This window comes from Poeciliopsis prolifica, unplaced genomic scaffold (assembly GCF_027474105.1).
Source record: "Poeciliopsis prolifica strain line A6 unplaced genomic scaffold, Auburn_PproV2 SCAFFOLD028, whole genome shotgun sequence".
Classification (NCBI taxonomy): Eukaryota; Metazoa; Chordata; class Actinopteri; order Cyprinodontiformes; family Poeciliidae; genus Poeciliopsis; species Poeciliopsis prolifica.
This window is the reverse complement of record NW_026562403.1, coordinates 2,028,700-2,047,393: the sequence shown is the minus strand read 5'-3', so window position 1 is coordinate 2,047,393 and position 18,694 is coordinate 2,028,700. Positions and strand designations below refer to the sequence as shown.

The following is an 18,694-nucleotide window of genomic DNA, read 5'->3' as shown; positions in this document are numbered from 1 at the left end:
ACACACAACCACACTGACAAGCACCCGCATTTCTACTAATTAGCATACATATGCATGTAAAAAAAATATATCTGAAAATAAACAAACACACGGCCTATGGAGAATGGAGCCTCATCTGTTAATTGAGTGTCAAACTGTTCAATGTGACTCAAAACAAATAATTAGCAATATAAGGTAAAGGACAAAGGATGTCTCTTCGGAGACTATCCTGTTAGTTTCCATAAATGTGATTGCATTTTAATAAGATAGTGCAGTACAACAGAAAGATAATTACTTTAACTTTCACTTTCCAAAAGGTGGTATTGGGGAGAAAGTGTAGAACAAAAACACACATACACAAATGTATAACAGAATGTGGTTTAAACTAAACTTTCATTTAGAGGATATTAAACCCTCTTTTGAATTGATGACCGTTTTGCTTGCCTGGATCTGTGCACACAAGTCTGTGTAAGCTCGTAGCATTTGATGATGTGCTGATGTGTATTTTTTAGTAGTGGTGTTTGTCCAGAACTAAATTAACCTGTCAGGCTGTTTGTGTTTGTGCCATATTAGCATGTGGGGGTTGTAGTGTCAGCGCCAACCTCAGTTCACAGAGTGTGATGCAAGAGCGGGCAACTCCACGCTATCCTGCCCTTCCACCGTCACTGCAGTGCACTTGTTTCACTGTGTGCGTGTTGTGTTTGTGTGTGTGTAGGTATGTGTATGGGTTCTGGGCATGTGCGCAGTGGCTGGCTGAAGCAGAGTTGTCTGTCTGAAAGGCTGTGACATCAAAGTGCTTTGAAGTCTCCCTGCTCTCTCCTCTACCACGTCACCCTTCATATATGAGGCTCATTTCATTAGTCTACCTCCTCATCCTCACTTTCTCCCTCTTGTCTATATTCTTTGCTCCTCCACAGATGCCACCTGTTTTCTTTCACACACCTTTTTCTCTCCTTTTGTCCTCCTCTCTAGTCAACCTTTACTGGAGAGGCCTGACATGCGTTTATGACTGTGTGCAGCTCTTAAGTCTATGCATGTCACCTCTCCTCCACATTCAAAAGAGTCTTAACAGTATGCAGGCTAATCAGAATTAAAAGTATCCATGCTACATTGAATCTTGACATTTTCTCATCATACAGAAAATTTCAATAGATTTCATTGATATTGTATATGAGAGACCAACACAAAATAGTTAATCTGAGAAGATAGGTTAAAAAAAAAATTGAAAGGGGTGTGAATGTCTTTAAAAAAGACATATAGGTGATAATAAATATTCAATAAATATTTCACAGACCGCAGACTGATGTCTTCAGTTGGACAAAGAGAGCCCTTGATTCCACCCCTACCAATTTGCTGATACACTAGCAGCAAAAACAATGTGTGCTGTACTGACTAATCGAAACAGCATTAGTTTACTGCTGCAATTATTTCGTGAGGTTAATTTGCTGAAGTGGAGCATGCCACCCTGCGAGACTGACTTCCTGTCACCAGCTCTCACATGAGCTATTTTATTTTTTATGCTTTTCTTCTCAGAGTTTTTCTACACAGCACAGTCACAGTACTGCTTTTGTGTGTTTGTGTGTGAATCTGCCAGCCTTGTCAGAATAGCATTCAAACTGTGCACCTGTTGCCATCTTTCTTCAACCATGACTGTCAAGGGATATTTGAGGGAGGATGCTGTTTGTGCATACGATGAGTGGATGTAAAGGGATCTATGGTTTCTCCTCTGGGAATACAAAGCAGAAAAAAATCTATTATAAAACTAAGACAGAGTCAGGTCCAAACATTCTTAAGACGCTGACAGCTAGCTATTATCAATCAATCAACTAGACATAATAAAGTTGTCAAAAGTAATGGAAAACAAAGTTTTTTTTTTTTTCTTTAATAATTACATGGTAATTTCCTGAAACAATATGGCCGGTAATTTTCAAGTTTTGGAGATGTTCCAATTTACTCTAAATTAAATACAAATCTTTCATTTTACTTATAGAGTCACATTTAATTGCATTCATCCAATGGACACAAAAGCAACACGTACACATATGCACAATCAATTTCACACACATGCTCCTGTTTTCCTAAATCTAGCCCGGTTTAATACCGATCCTGTTTATTCACTGTGATGAGAAGCGGGGAGAGCAAAAGAGATGGGTTGCACAGCAGCCAGAATAACGGGACCAAAGCCAACATAAACCCAGTGTCTGACCAACACAGGAAACAATGAATCCAACAACATCAACACACTCTGACAAACAACCAGTTAGACCTCCCTTCTCCCCTGTCTGCTCCTCCTCCTTAACCTAAACGACAGAAAACAACTGAAAGCGCTGAAGTTTCTGGCTGGAAGACAGTCAGCAGCGTGGAACCGGAAAGCATCTCGTGGGTAAGAGCCATTCTACTTTTTTGCACTCCTCTACAGACCTTTTAGGGAGTGCCAAAACTGTCGAAACAGTGTCACGGGATTCCTAAACAACTTTATTGGACATGGAGTCCTTTGCTAGTGCAGTGATGGTTCCAACCTTTGAAAAAAGGCTCACTTAAGTATTTGAAGGTGTAATTTGGAGAAATATCTGAGGTACTGGTTAAATCTATCCAAACACTCATAACATGGCAATAATATACCAGATTCTTTCTTCTCTTATAGAATGAAGCCAAACAAGTAGCTTATTCAGCCCACACAATCCCTCTCACACACTCTACTTTTCACTAAATATAGTGCCTTGCCAGACTACACAAAATCCAAAAACTATTTTGTACTCAAGTAACAACCACAAACTTCTATGTATTTTATCAATAGGTAATGACTAAGTACTGGGAACTTGTAAATCAGAAGAAAAGGTATGCATAGGTTTCTCTGGTTCAGTATGTCAGAGAAACACCATTTTCTGCAATGTTTGCATCAATTCCTTTGACGACTATAGATGCTACATGTTTAGCTGTGTTTCTCTCTTAGATGAATCCACTGACGGAGCTGAAGAGAGCAACATGACATGAGAATAACTGCACATTCTTGAAGTCAACAGATGTACATCCTTACTTCAGAGGACAACCTCCACCAGAAAGATACAGTTTTAAAAACATGCCAGGGGTACTTATATGATTGGGGGCATTCATGTCAACAGGAATAATGTTCAATTTCTTAAGGGGTGAGTTTCAGAACTTTATTTTGTTTTTGGAACGATACCGCCAGCACACATATCTTAGCCTCCCTGGCCAGGCGCTGCACTGCTAAGGCTTCGCTGAGTGTGAAATGATGAACACGAGTTAAGCTACGTCTAGTAGCTGTAATATCTAAAATAAAATAATAATTCATGTTGAGCTTAACAAAAACATTATTTAGCACGCTGCATGTACTATTCAAGGTCACGTTGCGGGGGCAGCAGCCTAAGAAGAGACTTCCTTCTCTACAGCCACTTGGCCTGGCTCCTTTGGGAGATTCCCAAAACTTTCCCTGGCTAGAGGAGAAAAATAATCTCTCCATTGTGTATTTAGGCATGGTTTAATTCCACTGAAGTTCAGGGTTCACTGACCACTTCATGACAAAGCTCACAACAAAGCAGCACAAAACTGCATACCTTCCCAGTCATACCTGTTGATGGGCAATGATGAGAGGTGGGGAGGTTACAATGTGATGTAAATGAACAGACCAGGAAGCTGTTTTCTTCATGGTCTTTTTAGCAGAATACCAACATCTAACTAGCCATATCTTTTTAATTTTACATAAATTTTTATTTTTTGTGACATCATTAAAAAGCTTAGAATCCACACTTTCAGAATCTCTGGACAACTCAAAATATCCAAAAAGACACATCGTCCTGGTTTTTTCAAGGCCAGTCATATAAACTAAACAGGTTTTTATGAGATAATCAAATTCAATAATATGGTTTTATAACCTAACTTTGCTTTAAACGTCTCCATAACTAAAGCGATAGACTGTCAGCTGTATTTCTTGGTCTTCGTTTTGTTGTTTGTTCACTAATATTCTCTGTAATAAACATCTGAGGCTATCACAGAAGAGTTGAAAAATGTTCTAAATCTGCAAGGAGATGAGTTGCGCGACAGCCTGAATAACGGGACCGCTTCATATGCTCCACCGTGTTTGTCGAGGACATAAAATTCCAATAAAATACATAGGAGTGTGTAGATGTAATGTACAAAATGTATAAATCTCTTCTATGGGCATGAACAGTTCTGCAACTCACTGAATCTTTCAATCTCTCCTTCCTGTATTGTGCTCAGGCCACACACTGAGTTAAGCGATCCACAGCCCCAGTCATTACAATCTTTAATATGTCGAGCTCAGCACAGAACAAGATTGTTTTCATTTGGCCTAATGATTAGATATTAAATAAGCAATGTAGCTAATTACATGTTTGGTATTAGCTAATAGGTTATTAGGACAAGTTAGTTTCTGTTTGTTTGTGCACAATGGCATGCTTGTCTCTTCGTGCACAATTAAAAGTGGTCCTGTAGGACACCTGTTTGCAATTGCAATCCAATCAATGCCTGGGACATGTAGTCTTTTGCCATCCCTCTCTCTCCTCCTCTTTTTCCCTTCCCTTTTTTTTGTATTTGTTTCATTCTTTCCTCTCCTTAAAAGCAGACGGAAAGCTCAGACGAGCTGGAAGCTGTCTGTGAGCTGATGGGTCCGCTTGAGCTGGGGGAAGGAAGGTATGGAGCAAATTAGCGGCAAAGATGGGAAAATAATGACTGTGGCATTGTGGGTAATTAGCAGGTATAGCACCTATGGAGGATTGGGAATATAATGATGTGAGAAAGAGACAGAGAAAAGGGAGAATGAGGTGAAAAATGTGTGTAAGCCTAACAAGAAGCAGGGAACTGGGTGTGTGTGAGTGTGTGAGAGAGCGAGAGAGAGAGGATGAAATCTATGAGAAAGTGTTATTTGACTTTGCAATGAGGGAATATACAGCGTGAGGAGGGTGAGTAAATGACATGGAGAAGGAACGATGAAGAAAGAGAAGCAAAACCATAGTGTGTATGCTATCCCACGTGCAGATAAGCATGTGCAGACTGTATACAATAAAATAGCATGACCTTGGTAGGGTCATTCTGCTCTGACAATATTTGCCAGGGCATTGTTTCAAATCAATAACTCATTAACAAAGTACAAAGGAAGTTGCTGTGGGTTTGTGAGATTCTTTATTAGAAAAGAGTGTCTGCGGGCCAGCGAGGTCATCGCCGTGACATCTCAGCTAGCCTCTCGCTGCCGCCCCGATTGTCAGGTGAAATTACTGCGAGTCATTAATTGACATAAGGCAAAGGAGAGCGGGCAGGCAGACAAGGCTGTGTTTGTTCCAGGATGACCCCTAGGGCTGTGTGCATATGGGTGTACCTGGGTGTGTGTCTGTATGTCTTTATTTGGACCAGGCTGTATTTACAGCAGGGTTGTGTGCACAGAGTGGGAGAGAGAGAGGAAGAGCGGGAGAAAGAGTGGAAGACTGAGAGGGCACGGAGCTTGCTGGGTGAGGAGGTGCGAGGGAGGGCAGGATGGAAGTGTTTGATGGTTGACCTGACTGGAAGATTGGGAGCAGGGATCTGAGACCGGCAATGCAGGTTCTGCCTTGGTCAAACACACAGCTGCACACAAATGTGTGCATGAACAGATGTTCTGTGCTACAGAAGACACATGTGCAGAATATGCGCCAACACAAAAACAAGACCAAAATCCAACTAAAACTAGTTCTCTTTTGGACTTTCAGATTACTTATATAAAAACTCTTAAAACGGACACCTCTGCTTGGATTTTGGTCTTTAAGATGTAAAAAGGACATTTAATTGACTTGAGTTGTCAAAGATTTTAGTCAGTTCCTCAGGCATTAATCATGTATGGATACAAACATTCACTTAATTTTAGCTTTTTGTTTGCATTGCTAAGATATTAAATGAAAATTAATACCTTAGCATAGTCCATCCATCCACGTTCAAATATGTGGATAGATGGACTATGTGGGAGACCTACAATAAGACAACTAAAACACATGTACATAAATCCTTTGTACAAACATATTTGGGCAGCTAGTAGCCAAGAAGAGGAAAAAAAAGAGAGAAAGAAGTGAAAATAAAATGGCATCTAGCCAATCTGTTCTCTGCAGCAAGCTGGTGATCTGCCATCTTGTCCTGGTCACTGAACTCTCCTCTGACCAGGTTCAAAGGTTAATCAACTTTCTGCCTGTCCTTGGAAATACTGAGCCAAACTTCTTGTCAAATCTGTAGGTCAAAAGTGCATTAACTCTGCCTGTATAACTGCTTGTGGGTCACAGGTTGGGGGAAATGGATGCGGGTGGCAAAAAGCAAAACTCCAGTCAAACAAAAACATGGTACAGCGACGTCGTGTAGAATCATCAATGCAAATGTTTGTGTAACTGTTTTATAATATCTGACATGTGCTTTGTTAAGTATGCCAATGTGCCAAAATGATTTTTATTGAATCCACAAGACAATTTGTATAAAGTTCTGAACAATGGAACAGAAACACTATGTGCTTAACAGAGCGGAAGGGCCTCAGTGGACAAACACAGCTGGGATTCAAAGGTTTTGCCTTCACTGAATAATTGAAGCAACAAACATTAGAAAATCTTCAAGGTACTGTGAAAAAATATATATGCTGGTTAGGCCACAGTTGCAATCAGGAGAAAAGTAGCCAAAAAGGGTCTGATTTTGCATTCATCTGGAATAAAGACAAAGCTCCGAAAAAAGGTATGGCTCTAATTAAAAAAAAGCAACAACAAAAAAACAGGCCTTAGCTGACATACAAAGAAACCAAATAAAAATATGTGGTTCATTAACTCTGGAACAAGAACCACCTCGCTAAATATTTTTTCAAGTGTTCCTTCACTTTCAAGACATTACAAAGACTACCGCAAATGGATTTGGTCTGTTTGCAGTTTGTGTTTTCATGAAAAAACACAGACAAAAAACCCCCCAAAAAACAACAATCTTGTTTTATGTTTAAATGAAAAATATCCAAGTTCCATTGTGAAAAAATCAAAAGGAAGACCCCTAAGTTCAAAATTCAAAGGGGGCAAACACAATTTTCTAACCAACATAACCTCAAATTTCAATATGGCTGTTATGTTAATGTTCAGTTTCTTAAAATTTTATAACATTTTAAATCTAGATAGTATTTAAGTACATCATTCTTTACTTTAAATTATTATTATTATGTTTGCTGTTTAAGCTTAAAACAATACTGCTATTTTTTGTGTATTTGTTTTTCTATGAACTAATATAGAAAAAGCATCTTCTGAGGACCACTTTAATTTTGGTGATGCAATAACAGTGAATATAACTAGAATTTAAGTCCTCCTTCAGATTGGAAGTGTTTTTGTCATCTTCAAATATGTCTGTGAGCCTTCAGATTATTACCAAGTGAAAAAAAGACAAATTTTTGTAAAAAGAAAAAATTATTACAGTCATTTACAAACCCAATTGGCACTTAAAGGAGGGCGATGCTCTGTTATTTATTTTTTTTTTTTTGGACCTCTTTGCTTGCCTTTCCCCCCTTCTTCTTTCCTGGGCCTGCTGGCCTAATCCCAGCCAGCCAGCCTTGGGTGAACTCTTTGGAAGCTTCTTAAGCCCATGAATGTGCCTTTTGTTCCTGCCATTCCTCCGCTTGGCTGACAGAAAATAGCTAACTGGATTACTGCTAAAATTCAGAGTAAAGTGAACTCCCAAACTTCTGTATGGCTAAGTGCTAAGACAGTGCTCCCACCCCCCACCCCACCACATTACTCGTCACTATCCTCATCAGCATCCCTCCTGATCAGACTTTCTATCCCTTCATGCCTCCCTCTTTCTCCTCCTCCTTCGCTATTATCCCTCTAAACATGGGCCAGTGCTTTGGGGATCTGGAGGAGAAGAGAGGCAAGCGATTAGATGAGGTTGAGAGGTTGCACACTATGAACCCGGGGCTAAAAAGTAAGAATCCTAAAAGCGGTTAAGAGCTTATTAATGTGTGTATGGAAGCGTATTAATCAACTCAACTCTATCAGTGGGTTGCTGTGTGTTTGTGTGTGCAAGAGCACCGATCTTTGTTCGTTGGTTTTTTTCCAGGTCCTGGATAATTAGGCAAAAAGTTCAAACCCTCTGCATTTTTGAACTGGATTATATACAACTATATTATGAGGGATACAGGTACATTGTCTTCAGGTTTATACATCTGCATGCTTTGTAATGGCATTGGGCAGGTGGTCCAGCAGCTCAACAGGAGTTGAAATCTGATGTTTGGTGAATGGAAAAGGTTGGTAAGAGAGTAAGTTTTGGTGAGGTACATTAAAAAAAAAGAAAAAAAAAAGATGAAAGCAGACATCCTTAAGAGGTTTGATTTAATCCCCCAGTCACACAGACTAAGCAAACTGAAGCAGAAATACAAGCACAGAGAATGTGTGTGTACACATTTGTACTCATTGTGAGTGTATGTAAGGATGTGGCAGCTTTCTCCAGGGCAGTAGCAGGAAGAACAGTACAACAGTGAAAAAGAAGGCGTAGTGAAACAAAAAGACAAGGTCACACTCACAATTATCTTTCACACATTTGGGTCAAAGGTCAAAACTCAAGTGGTTACAACAAAAAGCAGGCATGCTCACACATTAGTCTTTATCTCAAGTCCTGATACAACCAGCTGCTGTATTCTGTCAAATGCATCAAAAGTTAAGTGGACATTTTTGTTGCTTTTATTTTACTTTTTTAGCTATAAAATAACGAACAAAACTACATAACAGGTCCACAAAATCCAGAGTTTGACCGAGAGTAAGAGAAGAGAGCCTGCAGAACCACGCAGTTAAATGAATGCGTCACAATGGTGTTATTACTGTATTTACTCTCTCTCCATCCGTACCAGCTGCCTACAACATGGAGTGAAGTTAAACTACATGTCCATGCATGTCAAATACCTACTAAAAGATTAATCCTACCATGATATTATTAAAGTAAACAAAACCTCAACATAATGAAGGAATTAGCTAACAGGAGCATCAAGATCCCCATTGAATGCATTTGGATTATGTGTTCCCCAAGACAACAATGGCAAAAAAACCCCAAATATTTATATCCAAAAAATGCAGTAAAATTATGTTCTCAAGGAGGCCGCTAAAAGTTAGTACACAGTGCCAACAGAAGCAGAAATCTCAATGCTCCTATCAAATTATTGGTCAGGAAGTAATTACTAACACACACAATACATGTCTGACATAAGCTTTGCTGTCATTTTTGCGTTATTTGTCGCTTCCCGCTTTGCTATGTTCCTCATTTTAGTAGAGAGCAGGAACTGGCGCCTCAATCAGACAAAGTCTTTTGGAAAATCCGTCTTGATACAGATGCGGTAAACAGACATTCACCCCAGATGTGGGTAGATTCTCGAGAAAAATACAGTTTAACCAGACACTGCAAAGATGCTCTGAGGTCAGGGAACCATGTAAGGAATCCTGTAGGTTAATACACACTAGAACATTTTGACTTGTTTACTTGCAACTTCGGCATAGCTGAACTTGGACTACAAAATCTGGGCGAAAAAAAAAAGCAAAGTCACAAAACGATTAACCGGAAGTCATGAACTTTTTCAGTAGTTACACAGAAAATGCTGTGATGTCATAGCCAAGAAAATGTTACTGCAAATAGAGAAAAATAAACAGACTGAAAAATATACCCCACAAAGAATATAAAGATGGCGATGCAGCACTGGGAAGAAATACATCTATTCTGACGGAATCATTAAATTAATATTTGGGACTGGTTTACTGAATAAATATTCAAACATTTTTTTGAAGAACTAATGATTGCCACATCAGGTAGGAGTTGCAATAAACTTAACTTTAGTTAGATCAATGAGTTCATAGCCTCTGCAGCTAGAAACACAGCCATAATTAGTGAAAGTTAATGAAACGTGAGGTCTCTCCCATGATTTGTAAGGGCAAATTAAATAAAGTCTGCCTCAGTCATCAAAACCATCTTTTAACCAAAACTAAGATCATTTAAAACAAAGAATAATGTTGTCATTTTTGCTGGATTGCTTCAGTCCTACAACTGAAACATGAGGCAAAAGTGAGAAAGACACCACAGAGGATGGTAAATCCAGGGTTGCGTAACATAATGATCGTATGTCACAAACTTAATGCCAGATACTGTGAAGCTAATTCCTCATGTAAGAAACATGTAAAGAGGTGTGATGGAATAAGACACCACTGAAGCTAATTATGCCTTATTAAAGTGTGCATAAAGGTACTGACGGAGGGGTGAGAAAGAAGAAGTGTGCACTGACAGCTCACACATTGCCTGTTAGCCCCACAGCAACCCTAACTCCTGTCAAAAATCACAGAGTGACACTTTTCACACACATGCAAGCATACACTACCACTGTATACATTTTCTGAAATTCATTACTCTAAAGCAGCGCTTCTCAGTTCCAGTCCTCAGGCCCCCCTGCTCTGAATGTTTTAGATGTACCTCTATTCCTGAGCAGCTGATTCAAATGACTGCATGACCATCAAGTGCTGCTGGAGTCTCTTAATCACCCACTTATTCAACCCAGGTGTGTGGCAGAAGGGAAACACCTACAACATGCAGGGCAGGGGGGCATGAGGACTGGAATTGATGCTCTAAAATCACGGCCATGAAGCAAAGTTAAATATAGTTCACTCTTCTTGTGAAAAAGGCTGGATGTGGAAATAATGTTTTAAACATTTACTTAAAAGATCTATTTTAATTACTTAAAATTGAATGGGATGTAACACAAGATGCCGATGAAGGGGATAACCTTGCTTTCACTGTTTATCACATTTATTTTGACAAAGAAACTAGATTTATGAGTCATTTTCTTTGTTGGACCACAAGGTAAACTGGCTGAGGTAGGTGCTTTAAGCCATGTGTGTGTGTGTCCATGGTTAGAGTGTGGCTGATAAGAGTGTTACAGTGTATTTGCAGAGTGTGTGTTTTGAAGATAAAAATCCCAGTGGTCAACAAGAGTGTTGGGCCAGAGATTCACTGACCAGCCCTTCATCTGAAGGAGAAAAAAGGGAGGGGACGAGGGAGAGAGGGAGGTAGCCATGTGGTTAACACTTGCTCACTGAGAGGCGACTGGAGCACAGCCAACCTCTTCACACACAGGCTGACCACACAAGAGCCTCTCTTTCTCCCTCTGCTTTCCATCCTCTCTTCATCCCTAGTCACCTAACAAATCCTTGCCTTGCTACTTCAGCAAGCTAAGTCGCCATCCGCACGTTTTTACCACTTTTCTCTAATCAAAATTTGTCCAATTTCCTCTTTCCCATTTTCTTATGTACTTCTCCTCTACTTCCATCTACAACCCTGGAACAGTCTGTCTGTCTGTCTAGATACCCCATCGTGCAAGATTTTGACAAACATCTACCACTCTCTCCTCTTCTTCCAGTCCAAAATTTCCTTCCTCTCATCGTTGTCAGCATAAATATGGTTTAATCGCTCCGACTCACCCGTATAGGGATGCGCTCGGTCTCAGTCTCTTTCTGTGGGTTGCGATATTTCTCATAAAATTCCCTCTTCTTTTTGCTCTCCTGTTCATCTTTGCGCTCCCTCTTTTCGGCAGGTTCATCCGAGCTTTCGGCAGGAGAGTTAATGGGGGAGTCCTTTGCTGGCTTTTCCACCTCCAAGTAGTTCTCGTTGGGGTTGAGCACCATCACGCCATAGTCCTCCTAAAACATGTCCAGCACAAACTTGTGAATAAGAGCATAATTTAACTGATTAAGACTTTCACTATCGAGTAGATGTAAAATTCTATTTAAAAGGGACTAATATTCTAGACATGTGAACACATATATTTTTATATGAACTGTCAAATAGAAAGGGGAAGTGATACTTTTAGCAAGTAACAGAAAGGCCCATGTATTACAGTTATTATTTAGCATTTAAAACGTCTGTTAATTAATTATGCTGTATTTTGAAGTGTTGTTGGCCTCCAGGAAATCTACAAACTAGGTTCAGGATGGTATAGAGAATGCTTCTTTAGCAATACCAGTTGAGCTATTTGTTCGTACAAGACACCAGAGGCTATTTAAAATGTATAGTCAATTAATTTGGTCTATTTTCTTATATTAAAACTCTTTTACACTGAATCCTCTTTACACACATTAAAATTAGTATCAGCAAGTCAGAGTTTTATAGTACTGGAAAATGTAATCATATGTGTAGCTCAACAAACATTTGTTTTGTTGATCTTTTTACCATCAAAATGTTTCATGAGGCAAAATTATATATATATAAAAAAGGTACTGAAAATGTTTATGTATAATATCTAAATACTGTGTTTAACCTTTTAGTAGATATGCAAGTCAGGTCAGAAATGATTAAGAACCAACTGAAAGCTTGACATTTGGCCACAGTTGCTTTGCCTTCCTTTGTGAAATGCTATTACAAAGAAAGATGAACAAGCATTGGTCATAATTTCAGTTTTAAAAAATCACAAAATTATAAATAAATAAAAAAACATAATAGCTTTATGCTCTTTAACGCTCATCCACAGCATATCAGCTTATCTCTGATTCATGCTCTTTGTGTTTAATAAAGAACTCAGCATTGGCCATTTGTGAGCAAATATCATTACAACACTTTAAAGGCACAGCTTCTTGGATAACTGTGGGGAAAGATGTGAATCAAGGCTGAAAGAAAGGGCAGTGAATGAGATAAAGGAGAGTGTGTCACTGGAGGGACAAGCTTAAGAAGTAACTGGGGGATTGGAATTCAGCAGTGGTAGTTTCAGTCAGTGAGTAGCATTTAGTGACTTCCAAAGGCCATGTGTCACTTAATATCAAACCCAATCAATACTACCATCACACAGTCAGGGTTTGCAAAGAACATATCTTTCTGTAGCTGCTTGAGTTTGTTTGTGCATAGCTTAAAATTATATTATTCAACATTCCTGATCATTTAACAACAACCCTTTCAAATATAAAAAAAGCAAAGAGGGTTGGGTGATAATGTCCACACAGAGAGAGAAATTAGGGGAAAAAATATAAAAGCATTTTTCAGGAAATGAAGAAAAAAGTATACGGAGGGACAAAAAAAGGTTCTTCTACTGAAGCCAAATGACTTTTTCAACTTTGAACCTGTTTTAATTAACTCTGTTTATTATCCCAAGTCCTTTGTTAAAAGGAGGAAATAGATGGATTCCTGTTTCACTTTGAATGTCCTTTCTACACACAAGCCCGAGAGTAAATACACAAAACCACACAAACACTCCAGAAAATTCAATAATGATGGCTGTCTGCCAAAATCATTTCAACACAGGCATTTTAAATTAAACATGCACTAGGATTAAGTAAGAAAAAAGAAACAACTAGAAAACGTTTAGGAGATACATTTCAGTTTCCTTTGCAAATCTCCAACGGACAGCGTCGTCTCATGGCAGCACGTCTCCTCTTCCTTAATAAGTGTTAACACAATGTGCTTGTCTTCCGTTGACGCAGCATGTGTGTGTGTCCCTCCTGTGCCGACTGACATCAAACCTGCCATACACCCTGTGCCTTAGCACCTGCCGTGTGTTGACAATGGCAAAATGGCTCAAACGGCAAAATGACACGTTCTCACTTATTAATATTGAAGAAATTTGTCCTGTTCTCACTCCCTGTCAGTCCGAAAATTTCTTTCTTGACAGATGTTTGTAACGTTAAAGGTTAACATCTAAATTACCTTTAAAATATTACAATTTTAATTGAAAACAAAAGTGCAATGTTTCTACTTACAAATGATGAAATATTTCAATTTGAAAAAATAAAATTGTATTTTTAGAAAACTTTTTGATTTTATACTACATAACAATTTGACCCTTTTGCAACAGCTTTTAAGTTATTAAAGATAAAGATATTTTTAACAGATTATGTTATTTATTCATCCAGATGCTTTTAGGTCAACCTTAAAACTTACTTGAATAATAAATATACTGCTTGCATAGCAGCAGTGAACATTATTCCGACAAGTTAAACCCAACATCACAGAGATATTTACACACTAGTACTGAAGTTTGAAGACATGAGCCCACATTCCAGCACAGTAGAATGAAAAAAAAATACTGGAATATAATGGGAAGAGTGAAGAATTGAAAAATGGGGACAGAAATTAAGTTATATATAAATTAATAAAGCAAAGATAATGAGAAGAGATACAGCCTATACACAATAGCTTTGTGCCACTGCCCACTGGTGGTGGTCTGATAAAATAACTGACAAAACCAGCTAAGCCAGTTTAAAGCTCTTAATCTATAAACACTGAAGTAGCACTTTCTAAGAGATACCAACACAATTGTTTGTATGTACTGCATCTTTGAGAAAACCAAATAAGAAAAAAATCAACATCTTGTGAAATGATGGCAAAACACATAATTCATATACAAATAAAGTAAAGATATAAATCACCAATCTTTGTCAGAGATGTTTTATAGGGTGAGTCGTATGTCATACGTTCTCAGTAAGTAGTTTTTCTTTACCTTCATCCTGGTTTGCAAAGGGCAGAAGTTAATGGTTTAGATCAACGATCCTCGTGTTCTGACATGAACCCTGTGTCCCTTAAACATGTTTAGTCTCAGTCTGACCCTTAACTTTCTCTATCCTTAAGCACACTAAAGCCAACATCAGGACCTCAGCTTCCAGCCATTAGCTAGTCTTTAGGTTATGGCCTATACCCCTTTCTTTAGAGACATAAATACACATAATAAACCTAACATTGCTAACCCTTTCAGCTGGCCAGTCACCCATGAGAAGATTGCTGTAAAGAAGACCAGCAGCATTAGAGTGCTTTATTTGGAAGAGCAGGGCTGTCAGGTTCATCTATGTGTCGGAAGCCATCATTCACTTGAACACTGGGAGGACTGCGTTGGAATCAGGAAATCCCAGATGTCTGTGTCCACTCACTTTTTACTTCTATTATTTGAATCAATCACTCTGGAACTTGCCTGTTTTAGTCTGTGCAAACTTATGACAGATTAGGGTAATTTTATTTAGCATAAATAAAGATAGCTTTGGTTTAATATTTTTAATACTTTGTAATTTTCCAACAGGATGTAGAAAGGTACATTTATTTTTTTTCCCCCCACAAAACTCTCTTCACAAAGCCTTTGTCAAATATCTTCATCTGCACATTTGCTTCTTCCAACAAATAGGTCTGTTGAACAACCATCTTCTTTAGTTTGGTCTCTGTCTTTGTGGCTATGTCTCACTGTTAACCCCCTACACACCCCACCACCTTCCACACACACAGACAAAAATCTGATCTTTTGTTTTGTGATGTGCTGTCAAAGTGTGAATCCCACACAGATGCCCATGGCCATCTTTGGGTCAACATGCTTTTTTTTTTTTTTGACACGTCAAAATCTCTCACACATTGCTAGCTTTGCTAACACCTCTTTTGTCCCTTATACACACTGTCTTAGATAAAGTAGACACGCACAATCCTCTAGCTGTAGGTCAATCTTGTCTTTCTGCTGTAGTGTGCAGGCTAAGTCCCTTCCCATGCCCTATGGGTGCCCCTGTGCCACTACCATACTGAGACTCTGCCCTGGGGCCAGCGGTCAAGAGGGTCACCCCGGCCCCCTCTGAGAGGGGAACAACCCGACCCTCGCCACCGTGCTCTGGACGCTCCTTAGCTCTCTTTTGTCAGCCTGTCCCCACACTTAGATGGCAAAACAAAGACCGCTGCTGCTACGGAAACCGGGGCTTGTCTCGTCAAATTATGAAACCTGTCGTTGGTCATCTCCTTCTACAAAAAAATTTAAAAGGAAAAAATATAAAATTGGAGTTAATCTAATAAAAGTGCCACATTTTGTTTGATCTTTTTAAATTAACTGACAGATATAAAATGTTAGTGTTAAATATCCTGGCTATGATTGCAATATCAGCTACAATCTAAAGCAGCCATGCTGTCTCTACTAGTCTTTCATTTTGTTAAGACATGTGTTTGTGCACCTCTGTGTATCCACATCTTGGTAAGTACAGGTGAAGGTAAATAAGATGTCCCTTTAAGACAGCAGCACCTCTATTTTTCCAGTCGTGTTGTAATGAAGTGAAATGTGTCTAATGTTCCGGAGCGGGGGACGGAGCCGGCTACACTGAGAGTGTGTTTCATCTGTGTGTGTGGAGCTCCAGGACGCTTTGATGTGAGAGCTCTCATGTAGTGAAGCAGGGATCCGGGCACAAGGAAAAGGACATCACTTGACAGGTACAAAGCATGGCTGATAGCGGTCACGGGTGCATGGAGTGAGAAAAGTGGATGGTATGGTTAGGTGAATTGGAGGCTGTATGTGTTGTGTCAGTATTGCCTGCAGAATAAAAGAACATAAATGTTCTCTTACTCACCTTTTGTACTTCTATCAAAAAATATTGATACATGTGTGTTCATGCATTTATATTTTAAGGATACTTGCTCAATAAATTAGAAAAAGGAACTAGCTCGTAGGCTCTCATATTTTCTTGTTAGGAGACGAGATAAGCAAAGACGCATGTCCTGTTCCTCTGCTCCCTTGTCTCAACAATATGATGAGACAATCATATTATCTCATCATATATGAGACAAGCAAAAAGTGATATTTTCTATAAAATAAATATAACTGAGACATTTTCTTCATTCAAATCTTTACAGGTTGAAGTTATTCAGACCATCAATTACGTTTTATCTGAAATTCACAAATTTCTTATCCCTACAGGTATAAAGATAATGTAAGACAGATCAATTTCTCAAAACTATGTGGTGTAATGGGGAAGACAAGAGAACGCCATGTTATCTTGTCTTTGTAAAGAAGACAAAGACAAGATCTGTGTTGAGGAAATGAGAATGGATGAGGAACCAAAGGGTGGTAAAGGAGGCTCAAACATCTCCAAATATTATTCCTATAGCACAGTAGTAAAACAATTCTTCACTTTTAGGAATTGTTCACATCGGGTCACCAGAAAATCAATGGACCACCTAATAAATTGTTTTGTTTTTTTAATTTTGTTGATTTTTAAGTATGCAATTGGGTGGTTTATTTCATAAAGTAATCACAACAGAGTCTTTTCAACCATGCACCAACATATTAAATGCTCAAAATAATAAAAAATGCAGTATTTTAAGAATTTAAATAACACAAAAAACAAGATAATCTTTACTTTTGAAAAAAATATGCAAATGTTTTAACTTAGACTGGTGCTATACTATCCACTTTTGCATTGCATTGCTATTGAGTTCAGGTGATTCCCTAATCTGAACCTAACTGAGATGATTTTGTGTTTGAAGTTGGATTTCAACAGATTCTGGAGTATAAGGGATCTATTTGCTGATTTCAGGAAATAATTTCCATTGATATCTTCTTCCCCCCGACCTCAAGAACCTCTCTTTTCCTGAAATACTTTTAAAAATTAGAAAGCAAGAGTACATGCAAGACAGACAAGGCAGATGTGTGTTGATGATCAATAGTAAGGATAAAGGTGCAACAAAATAGCTACTGGCTTAAACTTTCCAATATTTACAGTCAGAACCATAACTTAAAGGTTTAAAACAACTAAAACAGCAAAGAATGAGAGTGTACTGATTTTTTATATTCCCAGAGTACACAGGGCAGAGAGGTATGGGTGGTGAAAAAGAAGAGTGGCATCTTGAAGTACCTACTAGAATAATTTATTTTCAGGCTTTATAACTCAGGTTTACTAGGGATATTAGTATTTTTAGGGAGCACCGTATGCTAAGCGAAAAAAAATAATTTTCTTTAGGAAAATGACAAAGATATTAAATGTTTGCAACTGTTAAGCAAAAAACACAGACTCTTAATAAAAGACATGTAATGCAACTGAGGGAGAAGGTAAATACAGTAATCACAAACGCACACTCTTGTTCTATTTCCCTCTCTGTCAGGGCCACCCTGCTCTGTGTGACCTCGTCTGTCTCAGCCTCTGTGTGAGCTAACTTTCCATGCAGGGCCCCTTTATCCAACTGGATTCCCTTCCTTTTCTCTACCTCTCTCTTTTCCCCACGCCTGTCTCCCTGAGGCCGAGATACCACACACTTCGCACAGTACTGTCAGATTAAGTCACGGTGCCCCCTTCTCTCATTTTCACACAGCACCAGTTCGAGACCCCCCATAATCGCAAAACACACAGTTTTGTTAGACAGAGAGCGCACAGAGGTGGGAGTGAACTTACTGTACTACGGGGGTTATGAAAAAGACATGTGGATTTCAGAGGTGATGTGAGAGGAGATGAGACAGGATTGTCATCAGCCTGTCAGCCAAAATCAATCACCCTCTTGATAACTAGCTATAGCTACAGGGCCATGCAAGTACTTGAAGTCGGGATCTAAATGTGATTTTACAGCAAGATCACAGATGAAAATGACAACACTACGCAGAGTGGGGTTCACCTACACTTAAAGTGCATCCAGTTTTCTCCACAATCATTTGCAACAATATGAAGATTTTAAAAATGCCTTAAAACTACTCTTTTGGAAATTTTGTAAGTTGAACATGTTGGACCTTCAAAGTTCTCCAAGAGTGAAAGTCAATCTTTTTTTTTTGTTAGTTTTACTTCCGTATCATAGTCATTATTGTGTGTAATAGAAATGTTTAGATGGCCTAATTTCTCACAGTTTTAGCACTTTTAAACTTTTGAATCATTACGCCGACTGTAAATGTGACAATGTTAAGCTTCCAGATAATTTATCTAGTTATTCTCCAACAAATGAAGATCAAAACATACCAAGCTAATGG

General features: G+C 38.7%; 1 protein-coding gene across 1 annotated transcript in view; it reads right to left on the bottom strand.

Annotated features, from left to right (window-relative positions):
- fam172a (family with sequence similarity 172 member A) overlaps positions 1-18,694 on the bottom strand; it is a 147,268-nt gene that overhangs the window by 78,197 nt on the left and 50,377 nt on the right. Inside the window, exon 7 of the mRNA XM_055048923.1 lies at positions 11,445-11,663. Coding sequence (XP_054904898.1) covers positions 11,445-11,663 — 219 coding nt within the window. The remainder of the gene's footprint in view (positions 1-11,444; positions 11,664-18,694) is intronic.